Here is a 25,329-nt window from a genome sequence, read left to right on the forward strand (position 1 = left end):
AAGCAGATTGACCAGAGAATGTATGTATATGGTGTGGTATACATATTGAGCTAGGCACCAAATCTTTTAGCATGCAACCCTGACCCCATATCATAATTTCAATCTTTGAATAACTAGCTATATGTAAGGGACGACGGAATAAGACATCACGACAACCCCCACTAGCTATCTGCTAAATAGACTGGTTTACCCATACATAATACATTTGTTGTGGAAGATCATATTGTCGACACTACTAAACCTCTTTTCGTGTTCATTGTTACGGTGTTCATGCACGTCTTCTCAAAATATAAGTTAAGAGCCAATATGAGACTCGCCTACTTGGTAGAGGCGTATGTCTTTTGACATATAAATATTTGGAGTAATTTAGGTGTAAGGATATACGGAGTATTTGGTATGTACTTAGTTAAACAGAAAACAAAAATATTTATAAAATTAAGAGTTAATATATACAACAATAAATATTCTTCAAGATAGAGTTTAAGAATAATACAACTCTATGGAGCCAATAAATATCCTTCAAATTATGTCTTTCTTACAAGGATCAACATGAGTAAATTTATTGAATGATTAGAATTTGACATTAAGGAGGTCGGATGCTTCATTAAAAGACCAAAGAAACCTTCATTTCAAAATAGAGAGATTGGTATCCTTAAATAAACTTCAATTTTTAATTAAAACCATTAGATCAAAATGATAATGTTATATATCTTTTTTAACTTTTTTAGATTTAATTTTAATCCAATAAATTAAATAATTTTTATTTCCTAATATAAATTTGTAGACATTATTTATTAATGTTATTTAATATATAATTATGGAAACTAATATTTTTTAAATTTTATGTTATTTTTGATATTTAAAATCAAATTTTGACTTTTTATTTAATAAAATTTTCTTTTTAATCGGTACGATACACATATTGATATAACTTTTCAATAATTACTCAACGATTTTTAAGTTAATGAAAAACTAGAAAAAAAAATTACAAATACAAAATCTATAATAAGTTATCACAATTATGTATTAAAAAAATAGTTGTATGAAAATCGTAAAGATATTATGCATAACTTTAAGTTAGATTAGCACACAGCATGTGATGTATAGATTGGTAATTTAATTAGTTAGTAAATTTTGTAAATAACTAAATTATTCAAACAAAACGTTAAAGCTTAAGTACAGACAATACAGACATATTCGGATGCATAAGAGACATCCAATCAAACAAAAACATTACTTAGCGAGACCTCTAATAGATAATGTATCCATTTTTCAAACTGGCCGGTCACCATTAGGCCCCTCCTTATACAGCGTCGGACGCGCGGCGGCGAGGAGCCGCTATTAGCACGGCCGCGGCTTCGGCTGCGTCTTCTCCGTTCCTTCCAATTCCAGATGCGCGACGTTGAACGTTTTGTGGGGCCATGTGAACGTTGGAGCGGATTAAAAAAAAAAAATTTCAAAGTTTTTTTTTAAAACTAACGGCTAGTAGCCATTTTTAAATTTTTTTTTTCTATTAATACCCCTTCCACACTACAATTTATTTTTTTTAAGTGTGTTTTGTTTGTTTGAAATGTGTACTGTCTTTTACTATTGTAATGTTCTTAAGTATTTTAATAACACAAGTCTACTTTAATAAAAAATAAGTTTATTCATAATTAAAATAACATTACAAATGGAAATAAAGAAAAACGTACAACACAACATTAAAACAGCCTACTTATTTCTTTTGGGCATAAACTGCTCTGGCCATGCTGATGGACTCATTCAGGGTAATGACCGCACAAGCAAGTTCTTCCACAACCTCTTGAATCTTTTCAATTTTCCCTTGCAAATAAGTAAAGTATTGACACCCAAACTCAGTACAATGGCTCGTTTGTATATATTTGATTTGTTCTTTGCACCATTTCTGTTTCACTTGAAGTTTTTTACCAATTTGAACAAGGTTGTCTTTGCACATTTGGTGGTCGAGGATATCAGCCATGATACTGTCATTCACTTGATCGACAGTCATTTGTGGTTTTAGGTTAGGGGCATTTGATGAATAAGCCATTGCAGATGTATAAAAGTGTGAGTTTTGAAATGAGATATCTGGTAATGAGACAATATTTATAGCTGAAGTCACAGACGCTCCTCCAACGTTCAAAATTCAAAATATTTACATTTACAGTCCCTACAACGTTCTGTACAAAATATTTACAATTAAAGTCCTTAGAAATTCAAAACTTTTCATTTAAAGTCCCTTAACGGCTACCTACTTGTTTCATGTATAAATACCAACCCATAACATATAACCAATTTCATCACATTATCACATTATCAATCTTCAAACTTGTTTCATCTGCTAACTCACTTACCATTCCAAATGGCTTCTTCATCATCATCATCATCATCATCATCATCATCAAAAAAGAACATTCACCGACCTCGTTTAACCGAATAGGAGATGAAAGCACAAATCTTGGAACATGTCAAAGAGGACACACTCCTTCAAAATGAACTCTATGGGGAACTACTTTACCTACGGAAGAAGAGACACCTATGCGACCAACACGTTCAGGAAATAGAAGCACCAGGTCGCACGGTCTCGAAACACGAGGATACATATTCTTATTATTTACAGACTGAGAGCAAAATGATGAAGAGGGCGATCAATCATGTTTTTAAGGCCGGTCACACATTGACCGACCAATGCACTTGGGCAGAATCGTTCCACGACAACTGCGGAGAAGACAAATCAACGTGGGAAGTGGAATGCCCAAAACACGACCTGTGGTGGGCCAATGAAATGGCTCACCGTGGAATCGGAAAAATGTCAATCAAAGACGACGAAGAGTAACCGTATCATTATTATGTATTTCTTGTTTTTTTCCAGTACTGTCTTTTTTATTATTGTAGTATCTTTTATTTTTAAGTAATATAATGTGTTTTAATTATAATAAAATGTGTTTATATATAATTTTGTGTAAAAAAAAGAAATAATAAAATAGTGAATGAATAGTGAAGAAGTGGGGAAGAAGTGAGTAGTATAAGGAGGGGGGTGTTCTTGGAGAGAAAAAACTGATGAATAGTGGAAGAAGTGGGTAAGAAGTGGGGAAGAAGCAACTCCTATAAGGAGAGGCCTTAACCAGAGTCTCAACGACCATCAATCTAACTTCACGCTTTTTTTAGTGGTTCAATTTTTACCAAATTAAACATGTCATTAATTATATATATATATATATATATATATATTCTCCGCGTATTACGCGGGGTTATAATTTAGTGTTGATTAAACCATAAAGATTTATATAAAAAGTTATGTTATTTGAAAGGAAGCGAATATTTTTCTAGCCATCGTTAAAACTAATGATAATAATAATACAATTAGCTAAATATAACGTACAACAAGACTAACGATCACAAACCATGTAGTCCAAATGTGTCAACAACAAAGGTTTAATATCGAGCGTTAATTAATACAAAAATTAGAAGTAACTTACTAATAATAAGTGGTTTAGTATTAAATATATATAGCAATAGTAAGCATACAGCTGAACTAAAATAGATAAGATCTTTTTTTGGAAAGTTGTCCCACCTTTAACTTAGCTAACATTTATGCTTAAACTTAAATGGATATTACAACAATAAAATCAGATCTAATTGAAAAAAACAGTTAATAATAAGATTGGAAATGGAATGCATGACAAAAGGGGAAGACTAAAGAAAGAAAAATTCCCAAATCACACGCCTCTTATTTTGTTTTCTTAGTTACAAATGAAATTCCATTTTGGTATATGTCTTTTTCACATTTAGAAAAGATGGGTTAAATAATTAAAGAGAACGATTAGTATGTTCAATGGTCTAGAACTTTGTTATTCGATCGTTTGACAACACGTACATATATAAAACTATAGCTAAATAATTACCGATCATTCTAGGATTGTTAGTATCAAAATCTTTATAATTATAGTTAACTAAATAATTCAATTAACATAAGGCTGAAAGTATGAAAGGAAAACAAATGTATAATCTTTTTAATTATATTTAACTAAATAATTCTTTTAAACTTAAGAATAAAAAGAAAACAAATTTATTAGCTTTACCGACCAAAAAATCGAAATGAAAGTAGTGAATTAGTGTCATCCGAAAAACAAGGAAACGGGTGGATTGGATTATTGATCAACATGATACCACCATTGTTTACTGGGCCATGTAGGCCATTACTCCCTTTAAAAGTGACAAGGTGATATGGGCTTTCCTGATAAGAATACTATCTTTTACAGTTGACTGTATAAAAACTTCATTCTAATAAACTTATATACTATTTGATTCGTGGGGAAATCATTAATCCTCCTAATATAATGGCCTAAAAACCCTTTTAACTTTTAGATGAAGACGTGTGTAAAAATCAAGAATTAAGATTAGGAAAAAAAATTAGTGATATACATATGTCACTATCTAAAGCTATTAGGAAGATTTTTAGGCTAATTTGTTAAGAGGATAAATAATTTTCCATTTGATATATATGCTACTAGACTATTACTAGTATTTTGAATTGTTACAACTTACAAACATAATTTTAACATTTATTCTTAAAAAAACAAATAGTATTAGTAATAATATACTTTGTCGGAATATCTAATTAATAGCTATATTCATTAGATAAACTCTCGATGCTTTTAACTATAAATATCATCAGAGTATCAGACTATGAACTCTTGGATTATAACAAGAAACACTAAATTGATAATTTATGTATTATATTCTTTTTAACTAGAATTGTCATTTTCTTTTACATAAACGAATAATCAATATACCTTTGCTAATGACCGAGATTATAGGTTATAAAACGAGCAAATCAAGTAGTTTAGATAGCTTTTAGCTAAAACAATAACAATTTATTTAGTATATGTATGTAAGAAAGGTCCAAATGTAATTGTATTCTCAATCTTACTAATAGCAACATTGAAATAAGATCATAAAACGCCATTATGTAATGTAATTTATGTAATTAGTATATGTTTTCGGATGATTTAAATAGAAGTTTTAGTTGTTACTCGTTAGGATAAACTTTCGATGCTCTTGACCAACTTGACAGATTGGGTTATTTAACTCGTTTCTGTTTAAGTTTTAGCTTTTGTGACCATTTTTAGGAGTAATGTAAGACCCAAGTTGGTTTGATATTATATACGACTAGTAAAATAACTTCAGATGACACCAAAATAAAAAATAATGAATTGGCATTACATTAAAGCTTTCAAGTTTCAAGTGACGGCTTCCTTTTTCGAGCTTCGGTAGGTGGTCGTGTGTATAATGGCGGCTACTATTTTCTCACATCTTTTTTCTTTTGTGTGATTTCAATTAAATCCACGTTTTCAACATCAAAAAGCAAACGTCTATCCACCCAACAAGTCAAGCCACATTCTTCTTGCCTACCTTATTGCTTACTAAATTAAAATTTTACCCAATATATCTCATGTATTTCCATTTTTTTTTTCGGTCATATCTGTACAGCTTATTCTTTCCGCACATCAAACATTTTCTTTGTAGAACACCATCAAACATTGTGCAGGAAATGGAACTCAAGAGTGATAATCATATCTCTCTATATATATAATTCTCTATCTTCAAGTGATTATGTGGAATGCTTCTACTTTCGCCACGTCATATTTTTTCTACGTGACATTCATATAACGTCGGTCTTTTAAAAACCTATGCATAAAATATTTTTATCATCTCTATTAAGTAAAAAATATACAAGAAGCAAGAATTGAACTCACAACCACTTATTTAGATTCGAATACTTTTCTCACTCGATCTAAAAATTAGTGTTGTTTATTTGTTCAAATCCTAAATCTAAATAGCCAACTAAAATCGTCGACCACGCCTTATAATGTTTTCTAACAATTAACCTTTCAAAATCTAAAAAGATATATCCTAAATATCACTACGATAGATTTACTTTTTATAGAAAAACATTTACTTTCCTAAAACCTCAAACATCCACTTTGGGTGTATAAATTATATGGGGTGCTCCCAAATCCCTTATTCACGTAAATCCCTTAGTCGAGCCTTTCACACGATTACGACGAATTCTTAATTCAGGGATTTTTCCGTTAGTGTTTATTCGTTCAATATGTATTGTTGATTATTAACTCATATTCTTAATCAATGGTTGTAGCTTTTCTTATTGTTATTAACTTATGTTGGTTGATTTTTTTCGTATGTTTTTAGTACCTACATGACTATGTTTATTGGTTCTTTAGGTATTATTGCTTATTAACTCATATTCTCAATCAATGGTTGTATTTTTTTTTACAGTTAACTCATGATTTTAATCAATATGTTTATATTATTTTCTGTTACTTTTGATGAACATATTTGACACATTATTCATTATATTCGTTTATTTGATTCCATATTTTTTCTAGCAAAACCTGTTCTTATGTGTTATGAAAGTCTGTCATGTTGGTCGTCGTCGTCTTCATGTTGTTGCAGTCCACGACATCAATATATAATCATATTAAAAAATAAACGTCTTCATGAGGTCTATCCAAGATTTTACAGGATCCCTTTATTTCTTTAACTTCACATATTTTACTGATATTATCACTAACGATCAGATTAAAGATTAACATTGTGTAGTTTATTGTTTTTACAGGATCTAATTTACAATGAATCAATATTAATAATATATAAACCTGCAACGCACGGGACTAACCTAGTGATAAATAAAACTCAAGACATTTTAGGTTTTAAATTCAAGAGACCTCTTGTTTTAAACTGCATTAAGGATAGTTCGAGACCTATCTAGGTGAATTTCTTGGTTTTCTCAAAAGAGTTGTGAGGTTCGAAACTCTATAAGCAAACATCCTCGTATGACCAGTGAAATGGCTAGAGACGGTGACAAGAGGCGAACAAACCAGAATAAATAAATAAAAACTTGTCATCTTCTAGTAACTAGAACAGGAAAAAATGGTAATTGGGAGAACTCACATCCATCCAGATTGAATACCTCAAACAGGATAAACCTTACGTATTTATGTACTCATTTACATTTAATATTTGACATGTGTTAAAATCTTTTTTTAGGTATATATTTCAAACATAAATAATTTTCCGGTTCCTATGCCAATCTAAATAAAATTCGTATTAAACTAAATTTATATTAAGATTCTTCATCTTAAAAGGATCTAACTAGGTTCGAAGATCCCACTTTATATTATTAACTAGTGCTCAGACCAGGACGGTAGTCTCGAGATATATAAATCTTGTAATAATTGTGAAAAAAAAAGTGTATGATTGATATCACAACTTAAATGAATACGAAAGTTAAAGAAGAATCGTATGAAAATTAACTCCATATAAATATTGATTCCAGTTTACCTTTTTTCCAACTTTAGTTAAATAAAAAGAGAAACAAAAAGTGTATGATCAATATCACAACTTAATTAATACGAAAGCTAAAAAAGAAACAAATGAAAATTAACTCCATATAAATAATGATTATAGTTTACCCTTTTTTTCTCCAACTTTAGTTAAATAAAAAGAGATCAAAAAGTGTAGTAAATATAATTTGAAAAATACATAATAATTCATCAACAAAGATCATCTCGAACGTTTTGATTTTCTTCAAGTTGTTCACAACACCGAGTCGTAGATGATGGTTAACATGTGTTGGCATCAGTGACAGAACAAGTATCGAACGTGACCCGTAGCACAAAGTTTTTTTGTTATCCTCATATCGTCGCACCAATAAAAAAATACATCATCTTTCAGTAAAATTATACTACAAATTATGGACCCGTAGCCCGGACTACCCTTGTATAAGTGTGGTTCCGCTAGTGGTTGGCTTATAAGATTTTTTTTATTAAAAGGTCTGTCATTTTTTATTAAATAAATATTAAAAAAATAAAGGATTAATAAGGAGAGAGTATTACGCTAAGACTATTAGGAACAAGGCGTCCGTATCCCAAAAAGTACCCAAGAACGCCTGGAACACCGCCCCCGGCGGCGTTCTCAAAGGAAATTCGGCAGGTAGCAGCTCTTTAGGGACGGGAGGAAGTTGAGAGTCTCCATGCAAATTTGAACGTTACAAAGGACCATTTTAATTCTTTTTCTTCCCCATAGAACTCCTTCCAAAGAACTCCTTACTCCAAAGAAACCCCTTCCTCCATGATGCATCCTACATGGTAACAAAAATACAATAATCCCTCACTTGAGATCCCCTTACTCCTAATAGCTTAAATACAATAATCCCTCACTTGAGAACCCCTTACTCCTAATAGCTTAAAGGGGAGAGATTAGGTGTGTCAAGTGTACCCCAACCCCCTGTTTTAGTTATATTATTATAGACAGACTTTTTATTATGTTGCATTATATGTATCTGCGTAGTTTAAAAGTAAAAAAAAAAAAATCGACATTATTCATTTAACTAATCATTTGCTTCCCGGAACATTATATCCATCATCCATTTGTGATTTGTCACCTTGTTAACTTACCGCTCCAAAGTGGGTTCCTTTAAAAAGTTGAGGATTCAAATTTATGGCCTTATATTATAGAACAATAAGGATAACTACGACCCACTTTTTCGAAAAAAAGAAAGAGCATAAAGTATTTTCAGGTTAATTTCAATACTTCTTTTTGGTCACGAAGAAAACATTTTACTTTATTAATTACTTTTGTCATGGGAAATCTTAAAAGATATAATCATAGGATGATAAGCATGGTGTTATCAACTTACGCTTTAATTATTATGTATTAGGTAAGCTATTTTTATATCTATTTTTCTATTTTAAATCAGCGAAGAGAATTTCTTATTTGCATTATAGGTGATCATGAATGAAGAAATGGATACATGCAATGTATCGTAAAAAGTAGTTTTTGCTTAAAAAAATAATTTTACCGGGACCAATGGATACTTTTTAATTCGTTTTTGAAATGGATATTAGGTCTTAAACTTTAAAAAAATCTACTAAGGTTTAAATTTCACTTTTTATACTTGTAAGGTTTAAATTTCACTTTTTATACTTGTAGGAGTGGATTATTGAGGGTGGGGGTGGGAGGGGGGGGGGGGGGGGGGGACTGTATACCACCATATTTTAACTGTACTGTGTGTATAAATATTTGTTTCACATATATATTGGGCTAAGGCGAGTTGTTTGGTATATAGCCGTATTAACGGCTATTTTTTGTTGGAACACTAAAAAAAAAGACGATGAATATTAATCGGATTCAATTTTTTTGGCCAAAGCCACCACTCGGGGCGGTGTAGCGGGCGGCAGTAAGGCGGCAAGGGGCGACAGTCGGGCTATTTACCCCCACTCGATCCATACGGTCTAAGTGGTATCGGGCCTTATTTCTTTGGGTTGTATGCCTTTATAGTATATCCAATGTGATGACAATGTCAAAGAGTGACTTATATAGTTATATGTTTGGGATTGGGTAGATAAATACAGAACAAGAAATTATCATCTTAAAAGGTTTCTAACACAAATATTTTCACATATATTTGTTATTTGTTAACAATTAAACTTGAACTTGATCGTATCATTAACTAGAAAATCATTTTTAATGAAATTTCGAGATATCATCTTTTGACAATATCGATAAACACCTTGATAAATGTTTAAAAATTTTGATTTATATATGCATTATACTGGATTGACTATTCCTAGCAATAGCAAGTTAAGTATGATAACACCGAATACTAAAGATTTTAAACGTAATTATACCTTTAAAAAAAGCCACATCATAAAGATTTTAAATAAGCAGAGTCAAACATGCTAGTTTGAAATTTGTACGAAAAATCAGAATCCCAGAAGAGTTTTGAAATCAGCCCAATGAAATTCAAAATCGTAAGCCCATTGAACATACTGCTGGGATTGAAGTCCACATCAAAAGCGCTAATAAATTCATTTTAAAGCACCCATATTATTCTCCGTAAAGTTTATTAAATTAGACCATGTTTATAATCTTTGATACATTCTTATAAATTATTTGTAGATTGTAGTTTCATCATAGGTATTTAGTAATGATATATCTATATCTATATTATCTTATAAAAGAGGAGAACCCTTTTTTTAAGAAAAAGATGATTTGAACCGACGAAACTACCTCTCTTTTTTATTCACTAATTTAAATATCTTTACCTAATATACATATGATACAATTAAATCTCAACCACTCATTTTTCCCTTCCTTCTCAAAGCTCAATCACTCATTTTTTTTCTCTCCTTTATAAATCATTTTATATATTTCTCTAATTCATTCAAAATCTTTTATCTCAAAAACCGTATATCGATAAATTATAAAAATTGTATGGGTTTTCTTATCCATGCTCTTTCATTAAAGATGTCATTCGATATACTTTCGATGAATTTTTAAATCTAATGGCGGGGCTCGTACGATTAAGGCATAGGCTATCACACTTCATGACTTATCCTATGACCTAACCCCCTTACCATCTCACCGCCGTAACGTGCGAGTATTATCTCTCGTAATGATTGATTTCGTATGGTTAAAATCTTGAATTCTACTTTTATTAGTCAAAGACTAATCTCATTAAAACTAATAAGAAAATGTGACCACTATATTAGAGGGTATGCTTTTTGGCTAGTTCAATGTTCAACACTCAACTTAGATAACTTACATCACCAAGATATGCATATTATTTTTTCTAAAAAGTTGGACTGCTTTTTTTGGTCTGTCCATATATGGATAATATACTTTGTTGGTACTGATTAAATATATAATATGCTTTTAACTTTTATTTTAAGAGCAAGCAATGGTCAACACAGAGAAGATAGCTAGTGCATAGTAGAAAAATGTGAAAATTTAATAATTCCTTTTTGTTGATAAATTAGCTAACTGGTACACTTGCATCTCAGAATAAAATAGGCCTTTAATATTTAATTTATTTACATTTATTTATCAGGCATAAGCATAACACGTACACTAACATTATATATGAGTTCGTTATATGAGAGACCATGGAATTTTCAGAGGGACATAAAACTACCCTACTTATATACTTAAGATTTCTTTAACAATAATCTATTATCGTTAAAGTTAAAATATTATTGCATGTATCAAAATATCGTATTTTTGTGTTGTATTAATTAGATTTAATTATAATAACTTATTTTTTTATTTGACAAGGCTGCAAATTAATTAGCTTTATAATAAATCTTCATTTTGGATGCCGTGAAGAATTTTAAGTCCGATTATAGAGTTAAGCATTCAAAAGAAAGCAGACATATATGCATGGTTGAATAGCATATGCTAATGGAGGGCCAGCCGAATGTGATACATCTTTGATTACTTAGTCAAAAACATACATCAAATGTTTATCATATATCATCCTCGTGTATGCAAATATATTTTTTTTTTCCAATTTTGGTCACTTGTTATTGGACCACCTCTAAAGAAGGCAGGCAGGTACTTCGGGCAATTTTGTAATCATGATATTTTTACAGTTGTCATCGCACAAAGTAGTGTGGGATCGAATAATATGTAAACCTACTCCCAAGTCCCAACTACATATATAATGTATTATGTATATATCATCGTATCATCACATCGTTTCTAATTATTCACTAGGAGTTTTCTTATTTGGAATTTTGGATCCTTTCACATTTCCAACCACTACTTTGCCTTTTTATGGCAACTTTCTTGTTACTTACACTTATTTCAGTACTGTTATAAATTTAAAATAATTACCATAGTAGTGGACTCGTTTTTTAAGCATAAAATTTTGTAGTTAAATATTGAGAGCAAAATTATATTCTATTATGCATTACTAAAAGAAATTTGGACATCTTGTCAACATAGTAGAAAAAAGCTTTTGCTAAAAATCCAAGCTGGCAAACGACGACATTATCTTCTTACTAGATATATCTAGTTCGAACGTCTATGGATAACATTAAGGGTTACCATAAACAAATCATAAAAACAAAATCTGACTTTATGAGTAACTGAAAATGTACGTAAATCTAACTCCGAGAAGGAAAAAAATAATATATATATATATATATATATATGGATTACCGTTTACGTGCCAAATTTAAAGTCTTGGAAGGGAAAAAACATAACATCTATCAATAAACTAAAACATGATTGACATATTCTTGAAACGATACGTGGTGTAATCCTTGATCGACAAGTGTCTTTTTAATTTATTATTTTGTTAAATTAGCTTTTTTAGTTGTATATAAATTCAATTTCCTTATTAGGTTTAAAATTAAACTCTAACTCTTGACTTATTAATACAAAAGACATTATAACCTTATTTGACTGATCATTTTTTCATTAATAAGTTGTCTCTTTTTATTTTCCAATTATTTAACTCCTATTATTACTTATATTAATTATAATAGTAAGTTATTAACATGAAGACTTCAAAAATTAAGTTTACGATCCGAAATCACAAGGTTATTTATTATCATCCATTATGCTTACAAGTTCTGATTTTGATGTGCTTTTAAAAATTTAAGGTTAATCTAAAATTCTAACTAAACATATATTATATTTATCGTTGCTGTATATTATAATTTACATTCGATCATCGATTTACTTTAACAACAATTTATTTCATACTCACGAATCATGTTTGAAACATGTTCGAATTTTTTTATGATAAAATCTATATAGCTATCGTACATTGTACGAGTATTAGGACTAGTAACGGTATATAACTCAAGTAGCTTTGACTGTTAACGTTCAAAAAAAACATAGGTAACTTTGACTTGTGGTCTATCAAATTTTGACTTTTCAACAGTCAAGATCACTTTGATTTCCCGGGAGACATAAGAGATAGGGTCCCAAACCAACTGTTGTTTGACTAAGCATTATGATTTTTATATTTCTCATTTTTCTTAACGACAAACTAATATGATGTCGGGTTTTTCTTATATGACGTCTTAAACTCTTAATCGCTAAAAGTACTTACCAACTGGTCCAACTCAAACGCTCGGAACTCCTAACCCATTTAACTCCACGTTTCTAGAAAAATCCATGAACCCGTTCGTCTATATGTACGGATGTATCTTTGGATTTGGATATAAGTCCCCTCAAACTAAAACTTCATGACCTCCAATATCAATCCTTTTAGAATTCGTGCTGTTTGGCTAAGCATACTTGAGCTTTTTTCCACTTTCGCTTTGATGCCGATCGATTATTTGCTTCCTTTTCAATTCCAAACATAATACGTAGTAAATAGTAGGATAATTGAAATAAACTTCTCAAAATCAAGGCAATAATTACAGCCAATTAAATCATAAAGTCCTATTTTATATGGCTCATTGTTCACCCGGATATCTTCTTGTTGGTTGAATATATAGGAATTGGAGTTTGGGTTAAAAGAGGGGAATAGGCATATATGATACGTCTAAGATCACAGATAAACCGGGTACCCCGTTTAAGTTTTTTGTTTTTTTACAATATTTTACTTTTTAAATTTTATTTATTCATTTTTTTTTATTATCATTTTTTCGAAGACACCTTAGACGATCAACCTTTTAATGTTTGATCCCTATTAACACGTACTGACAATTAGATTTTAGATTGTCTTGATCTTTATGTAATTTTCACAAAGTAATATCTTTATTGAAAATGCTAAACGAAGCCCTTAGTACTTCACTTAACGTGTATAAAAAAGTTGTACGTTTCTATATCAAAATCTCACCCCTTATTTTTATGGTAAGTGTACAGTTATTTAATTCACCTTAATGAAAACTCTTAGGGTTTCATTTAGTAAAACCTTATCTTTATATATAAATAAGAGTAAGCTAGGGTTATTTACATCATATCTAAATCATTAAGTGAGTATCGTTGATATTAAAATTGTTCATTTTGTATGTAAGTATGTGTTTTTCTTTAAGTTAGCCACAAAATTGTATTTTTATCTAATAAAGAGAGAGTTAATATACGAGTAAACAAAAACCAATGAATCTTGAGTAAATTTACCTCCAGATATAAATATGGGGGACTAGCATATGGAATTCGGTGGAAAGTTTATACAAACACGTAAAGTAGCTTATTACGTTATATAAAACAAATATTTAAATTAAAATATATACTGGTAACATTGTTGACACCTATATATGTATTATTTTTTTTTCAACGCACATGCAAATTTGCATTTATGTTTCCTTTTGAAGGGCCACCACCTTCAATGTTTATACCATTATCCAAATAATTATTATCTAGGAATAAGAATATATATAATAACAAATTTATTTCAAATTATACCTTCATATAACAATGATACCTTAGCCAATGATGTCTAGCAATGATACCTTAGCCAATGATGTCTAGTCTAACTGGTCAAAGAAACTCTCAATTTTATTTAAGATTTTGAATTCGATCCTTATGAGCAACAAAACGTGAAGTTATTCCATTCGAATATTTGTAACGGCATATATTCAATATCTCATTATCTAGGGTATGTGCAAAAATTTACCATTATACGATGCAGTTTTTTCTTGATGTAGTATACCGACTAAATATTTGAAAAAATTAAGAATTATGCCATCATATAACAAATTACAATACTAATCCATTTTTATTTCATAAAGTGTGTGTATATATATATATGGTAAAGTTATTTTGAAAACCTTTTTTTTACGAGAACCTTTGAGAACTTTTTAAATCAAATCCAACCGATGATTGTTCTTTACATGAAAATTGTTTTTTTATTGTTTTATGAATAACTTATGTGTAATTTTAAAGTTTATAATTGTGTGGAGCATGGATTATCATCCGTTATACAATTATGTGGAGATTTGGATTATTGATCACGTGTGCACGAATATTGTTATGATCACATGTATGCAAGTCGATCACATGTAATCATAGCAATATTCGTGCACATGTAATCAAGAATCCAATTCTCTACATAATTGTATAACGGATGATAATCTATGTCTTCACACAATTATAAACTTCAAAATTACACATAAGTTATTCATAAAACAATCAAAAAACAATTTTCATGTAAAGAATAATCATCCGTTGGGCTTGATTTGAAAAGTTCTCAAAGGTTCTCACAAAAAAAAAAGTTCTCAAAGTAACTTTTCACTATATATATATAGTGAAAACAAACCAAAACTTGTAAGAGGGAAGGGAGTGGACACGGGAAAGAGTTTCCCCGCTACTGGGCCCGTGCGGGCACACTGCCGTCGGCGGTTCCCCACAGGAGAGAGAAGAATAAAAACGGCGAAGGTCACCGTTTGAGGGGAAGAAGAGAGAGAGTGAGCCATGATTGGTTATTTATTTCTTTTTTTCCTTTTTGTTATATACATAGATATATATATATATATATATCTTTATTGTTGAAGAAGAAGGGAAGGATCTATTTTTCAGTCCTGGTAGTTTGTTATATATAAAGTTTGTAACTATGTTTGTATTTACTTTTCAACCCCTGTATTTTTATTTTGTTTATTATTAGTTATATTTATATATGTATGTATATTTTTTTTATAAAGTTTTAGATTTAATGTATTAAAAATAAATAATTAGGTAGAGATCGAGAGAAGTGAGAGGAAAGTGGCACCCGTTTTTTAGGAAGGATGGGGAAAGATTGAGAAAAATATTAAGATAGAAAGATTTTGATTGATGGTAAATTAAGTGAGGGGCCGCTCCCCCTAAATGTGTGATATAAAAGACTGTGGTACTCCAAATCATCATTTAATTTACTTTGGTTATACATGAAAAACAATAAAGCCTGAAGTCTAAAACATGATTCTCACAACCTGTACAGTTCCTCCTTTCTACTTTTACTATCACCCTCCCTCTCATGTCTTGTCCACATCCCTCCTTTTTTTTAGCCTGTAATTATCACTCACTCTTCTCCTCCTCCTCCTTACACACCCAAAATAAAAAAATAAAAAAAAAATTCACCCCCCACCCCCCCTCCCTTCCTCTCCATTACTCTGATTTCACTCAACCAAACAAAACAAAAACCATTTCTAATCATTTTCTTTCTTCCCAAAATATGACGAATTCACCACTCAATTTGTTACTGATTTTCCTCTTCATTTCACCATGTTTCTGTTCATCAACAACACCACCATTAAACTGCACAGAAACATCGCGTTTATGCACATCATTCTTGGCTTTCTCACCAACAAAAAACCAAACACTTGACATCATCCTCAGTATGTTTGACATCACCTCCAAAGACATCACCTCCTCCTCCTCCAGCAACTACCTCTTCATTAGGAAAAACTGTTCCTGCTCCGCCACTTCTCATAACTACCTAACCGCCACTACCTACACTGTACGGAGAACAGGTGGATCTGTGTACGATATAGTCACGGATGCTTATGGTGGCCTGGCGTACCTGTCTAACTTCACGCGCCCTGCGCGTGCCGGTGCGGTTGTTTCGCTGCAGCTGCTCTGTGGGTGTTCAAGTGGGCTGTGGAATTACTTGATGAGCTATGTGATGAAAGACGGAGATAGTATTGAGTTGTTGGCGAGTAGGTTTGGTGTAAGTATGGATAGTATTGAGAGTGTTAATGGGATTTCTAATCCTGATAATGTCACCGTTGGTGCTCTTTATTACATTCCTTTGAATTCGGGTTCGTTTCCTTTCTCACTATTCATTCTTGATTTTTTGTTAGTTTTGTTATTTGTTTGATTTATTTACTTTTTTTTTTTTTTGTTTAATGTAGTTCCGGGCACGCCATATCGTGTAGAGAATAGGTCGATAATAGCGCCTGCCCCATCGCCGGTTGCTGATGCAGCAGGTGTTTCAGGTAATTTATTTATATTTAATCGTTACCAGTGTAGTTAGGTAAATAATTTGAGGGGCGCGGGAGTAACTATGACTCTCTTAAGGTAGCCAAATGCCTCGTCATTTGAAAACGGTCACTTGGTTATCTGACATACATCTTAGAAAAACCTCCTCCGTTTTAGAATTGCTTATTTAAGTGCCTTGTTTTTACTGCCAATAAACAATTATAAAACACTCTTTGAAAAGCTATTTCTAAGGAATAAGTACTTAAAAGAAGCAGCTTGGTGCCGGCTATTTTTTTTAATTTTATTAACTAGATAAGTACTTTAAAGATAAACAACCCCAAATACCCTATAAATTAGAGATGGATTAACTCACATTGTAAGTGTATCTTTTTATAATGTAGAGGAGGGGAGTAAACATAAGAGTGATCTAAAGCATTGGTGGATCATAGGGAGTTTATGTGTTGGTTTGGTTGTGGTCTTAGCGGTTGTGATTGCTTTTGTGTTTTTGAGATCATCGATTTGCTTCAATGACGGCTCAAGGAATCATGTAAAGGATCAGGAAGATCAACATCAACCTTTTGGTCATAAGTTCCATATATTACGAACGTCGAGCTTTTGGTGTGGTTCTGGGAGACTTTGTTGCAAATCTGATGATTGGAGGAGACATACGATTGAGGAATCTAGTGACCGTAATACCAATATTCCAAAAGGTTTGGATTCTCCGTTTATGTTACTTTAGGGTTTACGCATTGAATGAATCATGTATTTATAGTATTTGAAGTGATTTTTGTTCTTTTGTTGCCATTGCAGTTATTGGGACTGACGTGTTTGATGTAGAGAAGCCTGTTGTCTTCTCATATGAAGAGATTTTATCATGTACAGATGTTTTTTCTGAGTCCAATCTTCTAGGCCATGGAACGTATGGTTCTGTATATTACGGTTTACTTCGTGAGCAGGTTTGACACAATGACTTCCCTTCAGATATCTTGAACAAATATATGTGTCCCAAACTTACTAGGACATTTTTTTTGCTTTTGTTTCAGGAAGTTGCTATCAAAAGGATGACTGCAACAAAAACGAAAGAGTTTATAGCAGAAATTAAACTCTTGTGTAAGGTTCATCATACAAATTTGGTAAGGATTATGTAGATGTCATAACTCCGTAAAGTTTATAACTTTACTATATATTAAGTATTGACTCTGTTTGGTTTTCTTGTTGTCAAGGTAGAACTTATTGGTTATGCGGCTAGCGATGATGAGCTCTTCCTCATTTATGAATATGCTCAGAAAGGTGCACTTGCAAGTCATTTGCATGATCCTCAAAACAAGGGTAATACATTACTACATAGTGCTTTCTCCAAAGACAGGTGTTTTGGGTTATTTGGGGGTGCACTATCATAGATACAATTTTGCAATCTTGTTGACACATTATATTACTTGTTCGGGTAAATTTTGAATATCTAGCAGATCAATGTGTCAAGTTGAACATCTTGTATTACAACAGATCGGTCAGATGCCAAATCTTTAAAGGGATCATGATCACCTAAATTTTGAATAAAAATATATAATTGCTCAAAATTTCTAACAATGATAGCAGTTACAGTATATAGTATTTTGGTTGCTTGTAGGTATTATAAATATCCCTGCTTCACTACTTGAAAATATTGGAAAATGGAAATGATTTTAGCTCTTTTTGATAATGTATTGAGTTGTATTTTGTTGCTAGTATGTACTATTTATATCCCTGCTTAATCCTCGGTATAGTTCTCTTTGCATCCAAATCCCTTATTGATCTTAGAGGTAGAGACATAAAAATATGTAGATATTGCATAGGCTGTTGTTTTCATGTGGAAATTGCATTGGCTTGAAGTATATGAAGTATACTGGACTATATGCTTTCGTATTAGCTAATAATTAACACTCAACTCAAGCTATCAAGTCCCTCATGATACTTTTATCTTTGTCCCAACTATAACCATATCATAGAAGCTGTATCTAAGTTAACACAAAGATGTGTATATGGCTTCACTCTAGGTCATCCAACACTATCATGGATTATGAGGGTTCAAATTGCGTTGGACACTGCAAGGGGGCTGGAATACATACATGAGCACACTAAGCCTCATTATGTGCATCGAGATGTCAAAACTAGCAACATCTTACTTGATGGTTCCTTCAAAGCCAAGGTATCTCTATCTATGTTTTTTTGCAACGTAGCATAACAACATAAATATTATCTATCATTTTCTGAGGAGAACTTCCATCTGAACAGATTTCAGATTTTGGTTTAGCAAAACTTGTTGGAATCACTAATGACGGAGAAGTTTCAGCTACAAGAGTGGTTGGAACTTTTGGTTATTTAGCACCAGAGTAAGTTTGTATAACATATTTGCAGCTAGAGCTCTGCTATATATCTTTATAATTGACTTTATGTGATTGTTCTTATTACCACAGATACCTCAGGGATGGGTTAGCTACAACAAAGAGTGATGTCTATGCATTTGGTGTTGTTCTTTTTGAGTTGATATCAGGAAAAGAAGCCACCACACGAACCGAGGCTGTTGTTAAGAAGAACTCTGACAGACGCTCATTGGCATCCATTGTAAGTCTAATTACAAACTCAAGTTCATTTTCATAATGTTGAGTAACACATAACGCTCTGAGAGCTCCATCTTCGTTACGTGGAGTAACAAGTACAGTAACAGATTTATCTGACTTGAAAACGAATAATTAAAGCATTATGGTGACTACCAACAATTCAATTTATGTGAATGACTTCTATACATTTGTGCTTTATTAACTATAATTTGACAGCGGCCTTTATTTTTTGTTTGGAATGTTGCAGATGTTGGCAGCTCTTAAGCACTCTCCTGACTCTATGAGTATGTCTGGCTTAAAAGATCACATTGATCCTAATCTATTGGATCTATACCCTCATGACTGTGTTTTCAAGGTAACATATGAGCTATCTATATCTATAAGTACAGATACTTAAAAGCTAATACATGTAAGTATGTAACTGACCCATGTATGATTCTACCATATGCGGTATAGATGGCAGCATTGGCAAAACAATGTGTGGAAGACGACCCAATCTTACGACCAGATATGAAGCAAATTGTTATTTCACTTTCACATATTCTTTTATCATCCGTGGAGTGGGAAGCGACTCTTGCCGGGAACAGCCAAGTTTTTAGTGGGCTTGTACAAGGTCGATAATCTCTCTACAATCACCATTCATTCATTACTTGGTGAAGAGGGTCTCTAATCTATTAGGCTCAGATCACAAGCAGTCTCAGTTTTCACCATTACACTGTGTATATAGTCTGCATAGATGGTTCCTCATAGTGTCAATCAAAGTGAGGTTCCAAACGTCCGCATTTATTTGTCTCCAATATATGTTATGTTCTGGAAATTTTCCCAACGAGTTTTTCTTGTAATATAAAGATGCGACTTGGATCTGGTTATCATGTTTTTAGTTTACAGTAATGGATACTTGTCAACAGTAATAAGTAGTCTTTAATCCAACTGTATCACATTGGTTCAAACAATCAGATAAGGGAGCCACACATTGATGTAAATTATTACATGAAGCTCTTTATTTAGTTTAAACTTGAGATAAGAATCACAAATGCAGCTTCTTATCATATCATATCAATACATAATAACACTGGTATAAGGTAAACAAGCCAATGTTCCCCCTTCACTTGCAAAGAGAAGCCAAAACACGACGAGGCGGCTCAAATGCCCGACGGGAATGAAGAACTGCCAAATTATCCAGCAGCAGAACATCACCTTTCTGCCACGGTATTGCCACGCTTTCCTCCTCCAAAATCTTCAAACAATCATGTATAACATGTGCAGGCAAAGGCGTACCATCGCCAAAAGTCACCGCCTTGACAGGATCATTCCGCGCATCTTCCCATCCAGTATAAGCTGCCACCATGCTGTTAAACCATATCTTCCTTTGCCTAGTTCCATCAAACTTGATAGCCGGGATCGGCCCCATGACTGTCTTCACTCCATCATCTGTCCATTCCAGCTTCATTCCAAGCTTCTCAGCCCTGCAATGTTTCATAACACAAAACATCAAGAACCCAATTTTGCATTACCCTAAAGACTGAATTTTGTCATAATATATATACCTTTCTTCAGCGACCGCTTTGTCTTTGGTCATGAACGTGGATACCCATCCGCGACCAATGGGGGAAGACGGATCGTCGTCTTCCCCCAGAACTCGTGTATATATCAATCCATCTTTTTCCAATTTGTCAACGAAGTCGGGATACTTAAGTTTCATCTTATCATAAATAATATGGCTTAACACAATAGGGGTTTCGCCCCCAATTTTCGGTTCCACTTCACAAAAGAAAAACACCTTCAATGGAAACGTAGGTACCTGGTTTTCCAACAAATATATTTATTTCTATTTCTATTCCAAGGGAAAAATACGTACATAATACAAAATAATTACTCCCTCCTTTCTTTCAATTTCGACCGTAAAAATTTTTGTTTATGTTATATAACACTTAATATAACATAGATTGAGTTTTAAATGTACTTTCCATTGATATAACTTTCATCAACTAATATCTAACACAAACAAAGATATTTACGGTCAAAGTCGGAAGACAAAGACTTTGACGAGTCAAAATTGGAAAATTAAAATGAGTCGGAGGGAGTATTAAAAATAAAATATATCAAAAAGGGAGGGGACCTGGGCCATTTCATGATGGAAGGGGATCTTTTGATCTGGTGGGGATTCATTAGAAGTGAAAACACGACCGACAACGTTTGTACGAGGAGCAGCCCCGCCGACGTAAGGGAGCTCATCATAACCAAAGGCTTCGACGACGTCGTTGAAGTCAGAAGCAGAGGAAACAGATGTGAAGCCACGGAATAGAATGGCACCATTCGTATGCAGTATGGATTCTAAATATGGTTTGTGATCACGAATGCTACTTTTTAAATCATCTGTGGATTGTGTGTTGGGGATTATAACTGTTGGGAAAGTGATGGAATCATTGTGGTATCTTTTTTGTTGGGGCAAGTCTTGTGATTCTATATTAAACAGGTTTTCTGGCATGTTTACTACTTTACGGTTACGGAGTGACTACTACTTTCCAATTTCCAATTGAATTAAAGCTTAAAAGCTTTTTACATATGAACGTCTTCCTTTATGTATGTATGGATACATATAGAGAGGGACACATTTAGATTCCCCTTTGGCTGGTTTTTCGTCTAGGTTCACGGGTGGGGTCACTGTCATCATTCTTTTTTTTTTTTATTTATTCGGATTTTTGGGAGAGTCCAAACTTTTCAACTAATACACCATCTAATTAGATAATCATGTTATTGATTTTCAAACCTTTTTCTGGCAGTCCCAAAAATGTACACTTTTAAGATAAAGTTTAAGCCTGATACCTCTTATATAGAAAAAAAACTACTATGCCGCAGTCCTATTGTACCATATACGAGTAACTTTTGTTTTTTTTCAACACTAATTGTTTATATAATTGTAACGATATTTTTGCTATGATGGAAATAAATAAGTTTGCGCACAGTTAGGGAATTTTCAAGCATTAATTTTCAATTGACGAAATATTTGGTGTGAATGAATAATGGATCATGTAGATAAGAAAGGATAACATTATAAATGCATTTTTCTTGTTTAATTAGGGTGGACTGTGGAGGGAGTACATAAATCCAATTCATCCTCCAATCAAAACTCTTTAACTCACAATTACCCAATTCTATCTAATTCTTACCCAAATGACTTGTAATACATACCCAATACTTACCCAATTTCATTTTCTTTTTCATTTAATTTTAATACATATAATTAAAACCATATAAACATAAAACATAATTTCATTTAACTTAAAACCACAATACATAAATAAAACTAAACAACTTAAACTTAAACACTTAAATAAAACTATATAATTAAAACTTAAACTAACACTCGTAATTTAGGTGAGTTTGGATAGCCATTTTACAATCACGAATGGGGTTTTTATGGTTGAAAAGGTAGAAAAGTGGATTAATTTTTTTTTTAAAAAAAAATCCAGATCTAGTTGTTTTTTTTTTTTTGGTGGGGGCACTGGCTTCCAACGTTCCAAATCCTTACCCAACATCGGTTTCACTACTCGATGGTGTAGCCGATCGGGCCTTAACCGAGCCTTACCCGAACACCCTCCACGGTGTAGCCGATCGGGCACGGCATACCCGATGAGTACCCGACTGGTACTCCCTCCTGCCTTAGTCATTGCATAATATATATTTTAAAAATATAAATAGATATATATAACAAAAATATTATACTCGTAAATCAGAGTGAAATCATGGGTTAAGAATCCGAAGTGGTTACTTGGACCAAAAATCTCAAAGGGATCACGAAACACCAGTTACATATCGATATGGGATTTGCACAATGCTACAATGGCAAATATATGCATTGGTTTCTTGATTTTAACGGTTTGTAGCAATTTTTAGTGATATATGACTTGAGCACGGGTTGACGGTAGATGTGAGTGGTCATGTGGGGCGGCAACGACGGCTAGTACTGGTGGTAGGTTAAGAGGGAGCGAATGTGTCAGGTGTCATACTTTTATGGGGTGAAAAATAAGTATAGTCAGTCATTTAGATTGGATGAAAAAAAAGAGTTATGTGACTTGAATGATATCTTAAATGATACATATATCATATAATCACAATCATTATTTGCTGAATCCTGTCCTTTATGATGATACACAAAATATTAAAGGCAATTATACTAGTGAACACATGGATACAATTCCACAACTTTTTTACTTGCAAAATGAAGCGAGCACCCGGCGAGGTAGTGTAATCAGTGGGCGTCGGGAATGCAAGACTGCCAAGTTATCTAGAAGCAGGACATCACCCTTCCGCCATTGTAATGCAATACATTCCTCATCAAAGATTTTAGAACAATCACTAGGAACATCAGTTGGCATTGGTTTACCATCGCTGAACATGACTGCTTTTGATGGATCGTCATTTAGTTTATCTTTCAATCCTCCTACCACACCATTAAACCAGATTTTACGATTTCTCAGCTCGTCGTATTTGAAACCAGGCTTAGGCCCGATTATAACCCTTACAGCACCTTCCATCCACTCTAGTTTCATTCCTAGCTTTGCAGCCCTGCAATTTTGGGTCAAACACACATTACATTTAGAAAACTGAAAAAATTACAACTTCAAGACGTTCTTTTTCTGTGTCTAATCCATTTGCTATAAAGATTATTAAAGTAATTATCTAGAGGCAGAAATTGATTTTTTTTTTCTCACAAATCAGTCCATTGACCCCTAAAGTCAACTTAACATCTTTTCTGTATTCAGAGGGTGCCATATACAAAAGGCAAGTGTATACTATAAAAAAGGCAAGCCGGGTTTTATTCTAATCAGATGGGTCAAAAGAATCAAAATTTAGCTTTAATGCATACAACTGGTCAACTCTTAGATCGGCTTAAAGATTTATATTATTGTTGTAATAACATTGACCCGTACTAACATTGACTCATCGCCTAACCCACCCATCTTGCTATAGTGTATACCTCAATTTTATAATTTTATAACGAGTTCTAGTAACTATATTCGATTCACTCAAATAATTAGGCCACTAAAATACTATGTATTTGATTTCTAATCATATATGGTGCGTGTGGTTGATCTTATGAAACAAACCTTTCTTCAGCGATGGTCTTGTTGTCGGTCATGAACGTGTCCTTCCAGCTACGACCAACTGGTGATGAAGGATCAGATTCTTCTCCGAGAACTCGAGAATAAACCAGTCCTTTTTCTTCCATTTCTGCAACAAACTTTGGGTGCTTTTGTTTCATCTTCTCATATATGACATGACTTAGAGCTATACAAGTTTCTCCTCCACTTCCTGGTTCTACTTCACAGAAGAAAAACAGTTTGGATGGAAATACAGGAGCCTGTCACAGATAAGTGTATCTAAGTTCCAATTCAAAACAACCGATCAAGTAAAATACCATTTTAATCATAATTCATTCATACATGAGACATTTCGTGATGAAAGGGAATGTTCTGATCAGGTGGAGCTTCATTGGCAGTGTAAACACGGCCAACAACTTTAGTTCTGGAGCCTGCACCACCGACGCCATAGCTGAAGTCCTCATACCCCGAAGACTCAACTACTTCGTTGAAGTCAGAAGCAGAGGAAATATCAAATCCTCTGAAAAGAATGGCACCAGATCGATGGAGGATCGAGTCCAACCATGATCTGGTTGCTTTGATGGCTTCGGTTAACTTAACAGTTTTCGCAAGTTTAAGATTTGGAGAAAGAACCACAGGAAAGAGAACTCCATCCTCACACTTCTGCTGTGGTACTAACCCAACTACTTCATGAAATAAGCCCTCTTCTGCCATGTTTGACAGTGTTATAACCAAAATTTGTAACTTAAACTGGTTAATACGTTCCACTACTTCATAATAAATTCATGTAAAAATTTAACTAATACCCATGCTTAAAACGTGCGAGATTAAAGGGTTACATAAGTAAGTCAATGGTGAATTAGTTCAAAAGTCGACATTTCTTATCTTAATTATTATTCTTGTGGAAG

General features: G+C 32.8%; 3 protein-coding genes across 3 annotated transcripts; 1 reads left to right on the top strand and 2 right to left on the bottom strand.

Annotated features, from left to right (window-relative positions):
* Positions 1 to 15,870: 15,870 nt before the first annotated feature.
* On the top strand, positions 15,871 to 20,188 carry LOC122586336 (lysM domain receptor-like kinase 3). Its single transcript, XM_043758330.1, has 11 exons — positions 15,871 to 16,559; positions 16,653 to 16,736; positions 17,121 to 17,429; positions 17,530 to 17,675; positions 17,763 to 17,852; positions 17,943 to 18,048; positions 18,753 to 18,904; positions 18,991 to 19,088; positions 19,173 to 19,320; positions 19,564 to 19,671; positions 19,773 to 20,188. Exons 1-11 carry the CDS (start codon positions 15,974 to 15,976, stop codon positions 19,935 to 19,937), a joined length of 1,992 nt encoding a protein of 663 aa, XP_043614265.1. The 5' UTR covers positions 15,871 to 15,973; the 3' UTR covers positions 19,938 to 20,188.
* A 101-nt stretch (positions 20,189 to 20,289) lies between these two features.
* Positions 20,290 to 21,884, bottom strand: LOC122586337 (clavaminate synthase-like protein At3g21360). The gene is made up of 3 exons (XM_043758331.1): positions 21,436 to 21,884; positions 20,864 to 21,117; positions 20,290 to 20,782 (listed from the first exon to the last, which is right to left on the bottom strand). Exons 1-3 carry the CDS (start codon positions 21,802 to 21,804, stop codon positions 20,422 to 20,424), a joined length of 984 nt encoding a protein of 327 aa, XP_043614266.1. The 5' UTR covers positions 21,805 to 21,884; the 3' UTR covers positions 20,290 to 20,421.
* Positions 21,885 to 23,370: 1,486 nt separating this feature from the next.
* LOC122589101 (clavaminate synthase-like protein At3g21360) lies at positions 23,371 to 25,329 on the bottom strand. Its single transcript, XM_043761345.1, has 3 exons — positions 24,764 to 25,329; positions 24,428 to 24,681; positions 23,371 to 23,885 (listed from the first exon to the last, which is right to left on the bottom strand). Exons 1-3 carry the CDS (start codon positions 25,133 to 25,135, stop codon positions 23,528 to 23,530), a joined length of 984 nt encoding a protein of 327 aa, XP_043617280.1. The 5' UTR covers positions 25,136 to 25,329; the 3' UTR covers positions 23,371 to 23,527.

Source organism: Erigeron canadensis, chromosome 2, assembly GCF_010389155.1.
Source record: "Erigeron canadensis isolate Cc75 chromosome 2, C_canadensis_v1, whole genome shotgun sequence".
Classification (NCBI taxonomy): Eukaryota; Viridiplantae; Streptophyta; class Magnoliopsida; order Asterales; family Asteraceae; genus Erigeron; species Erigeron canadensis.

What these genes read in the sequence shown, in the direction of transcription:
- LOC122589101 (XM_043761345.1), bottom strand. Translation starts at nt 25,135, where the DNA reads ATGGCAGAAGAGGGCTTATTTCATGAAGTAGTTGGGTTAGTACCACAG. An exon ending in TTCATCACGAAATGTCTCAT is followed by an intron (nt 24,682 to 24,763) that starts GTATGAATGAAT and finishes TATCTGTGACAG; the next exon opens with GCTCCTGTATTTCCATCCAA. An exon ending in AAGACCATCGCTGAAGAAAG is followed by an intron (nt 23,886 to 24,427) that starts GTTTGTTTCATA and finishes CCAAAATTGCAG; the next exon opens with GGCTGCAAAGCTAGGAATGA.
- LOC122586337 (XM_043758331.1), bottom strand. Translation starts at nt 21,804, where the DNA reads ATGCCAGAAAACCTGTTTAATATAGAATCACAAGACTTGCCCCAACAA. An exon ending in TCCATCATGAAATGGCCCAG is followed by an intron (nt 21,118 to 21,435) that starts GTCCCCTCCCTT and finishes TTGGAAAACCAG; the next exon opens with GTACCTACGTTTCCATTGAA. An exon ending in AAAGCGGTCGCTGAAGAAAG is followed by an intron (nt 20,783 to 20,863) that starts GTATATATATTA and finishes GAAACATTGCAG; the next exon opens with GGCTGAGAAGCTTGGAATGA.
- LOC122586336 (XM_043758330.1), top strand. Translation starts at nt 15,974, where the DNA reads ATGACGAATTCACCACTCAATTTGTTACTGATTTTCCTCTTCATTTCA. An exon ending in TTACATTCCTTTGAATTCGG is followed by an intron (nt 16,560 to 16,652) that starts GTTCGTTTCCTT and finishes TGTTTAATGTAG; the next exon opens with TTCCGGGCACGCCATATCGT. An exon ending in TAATACCAATATTCCAAAAG is followed by an intron (nt 17,430 to 17,529) that starts GTTTGGATTCTC and finishes TTGCCATTGCAG; the next exon opens with TTATTGGGACTGACGTGTTT.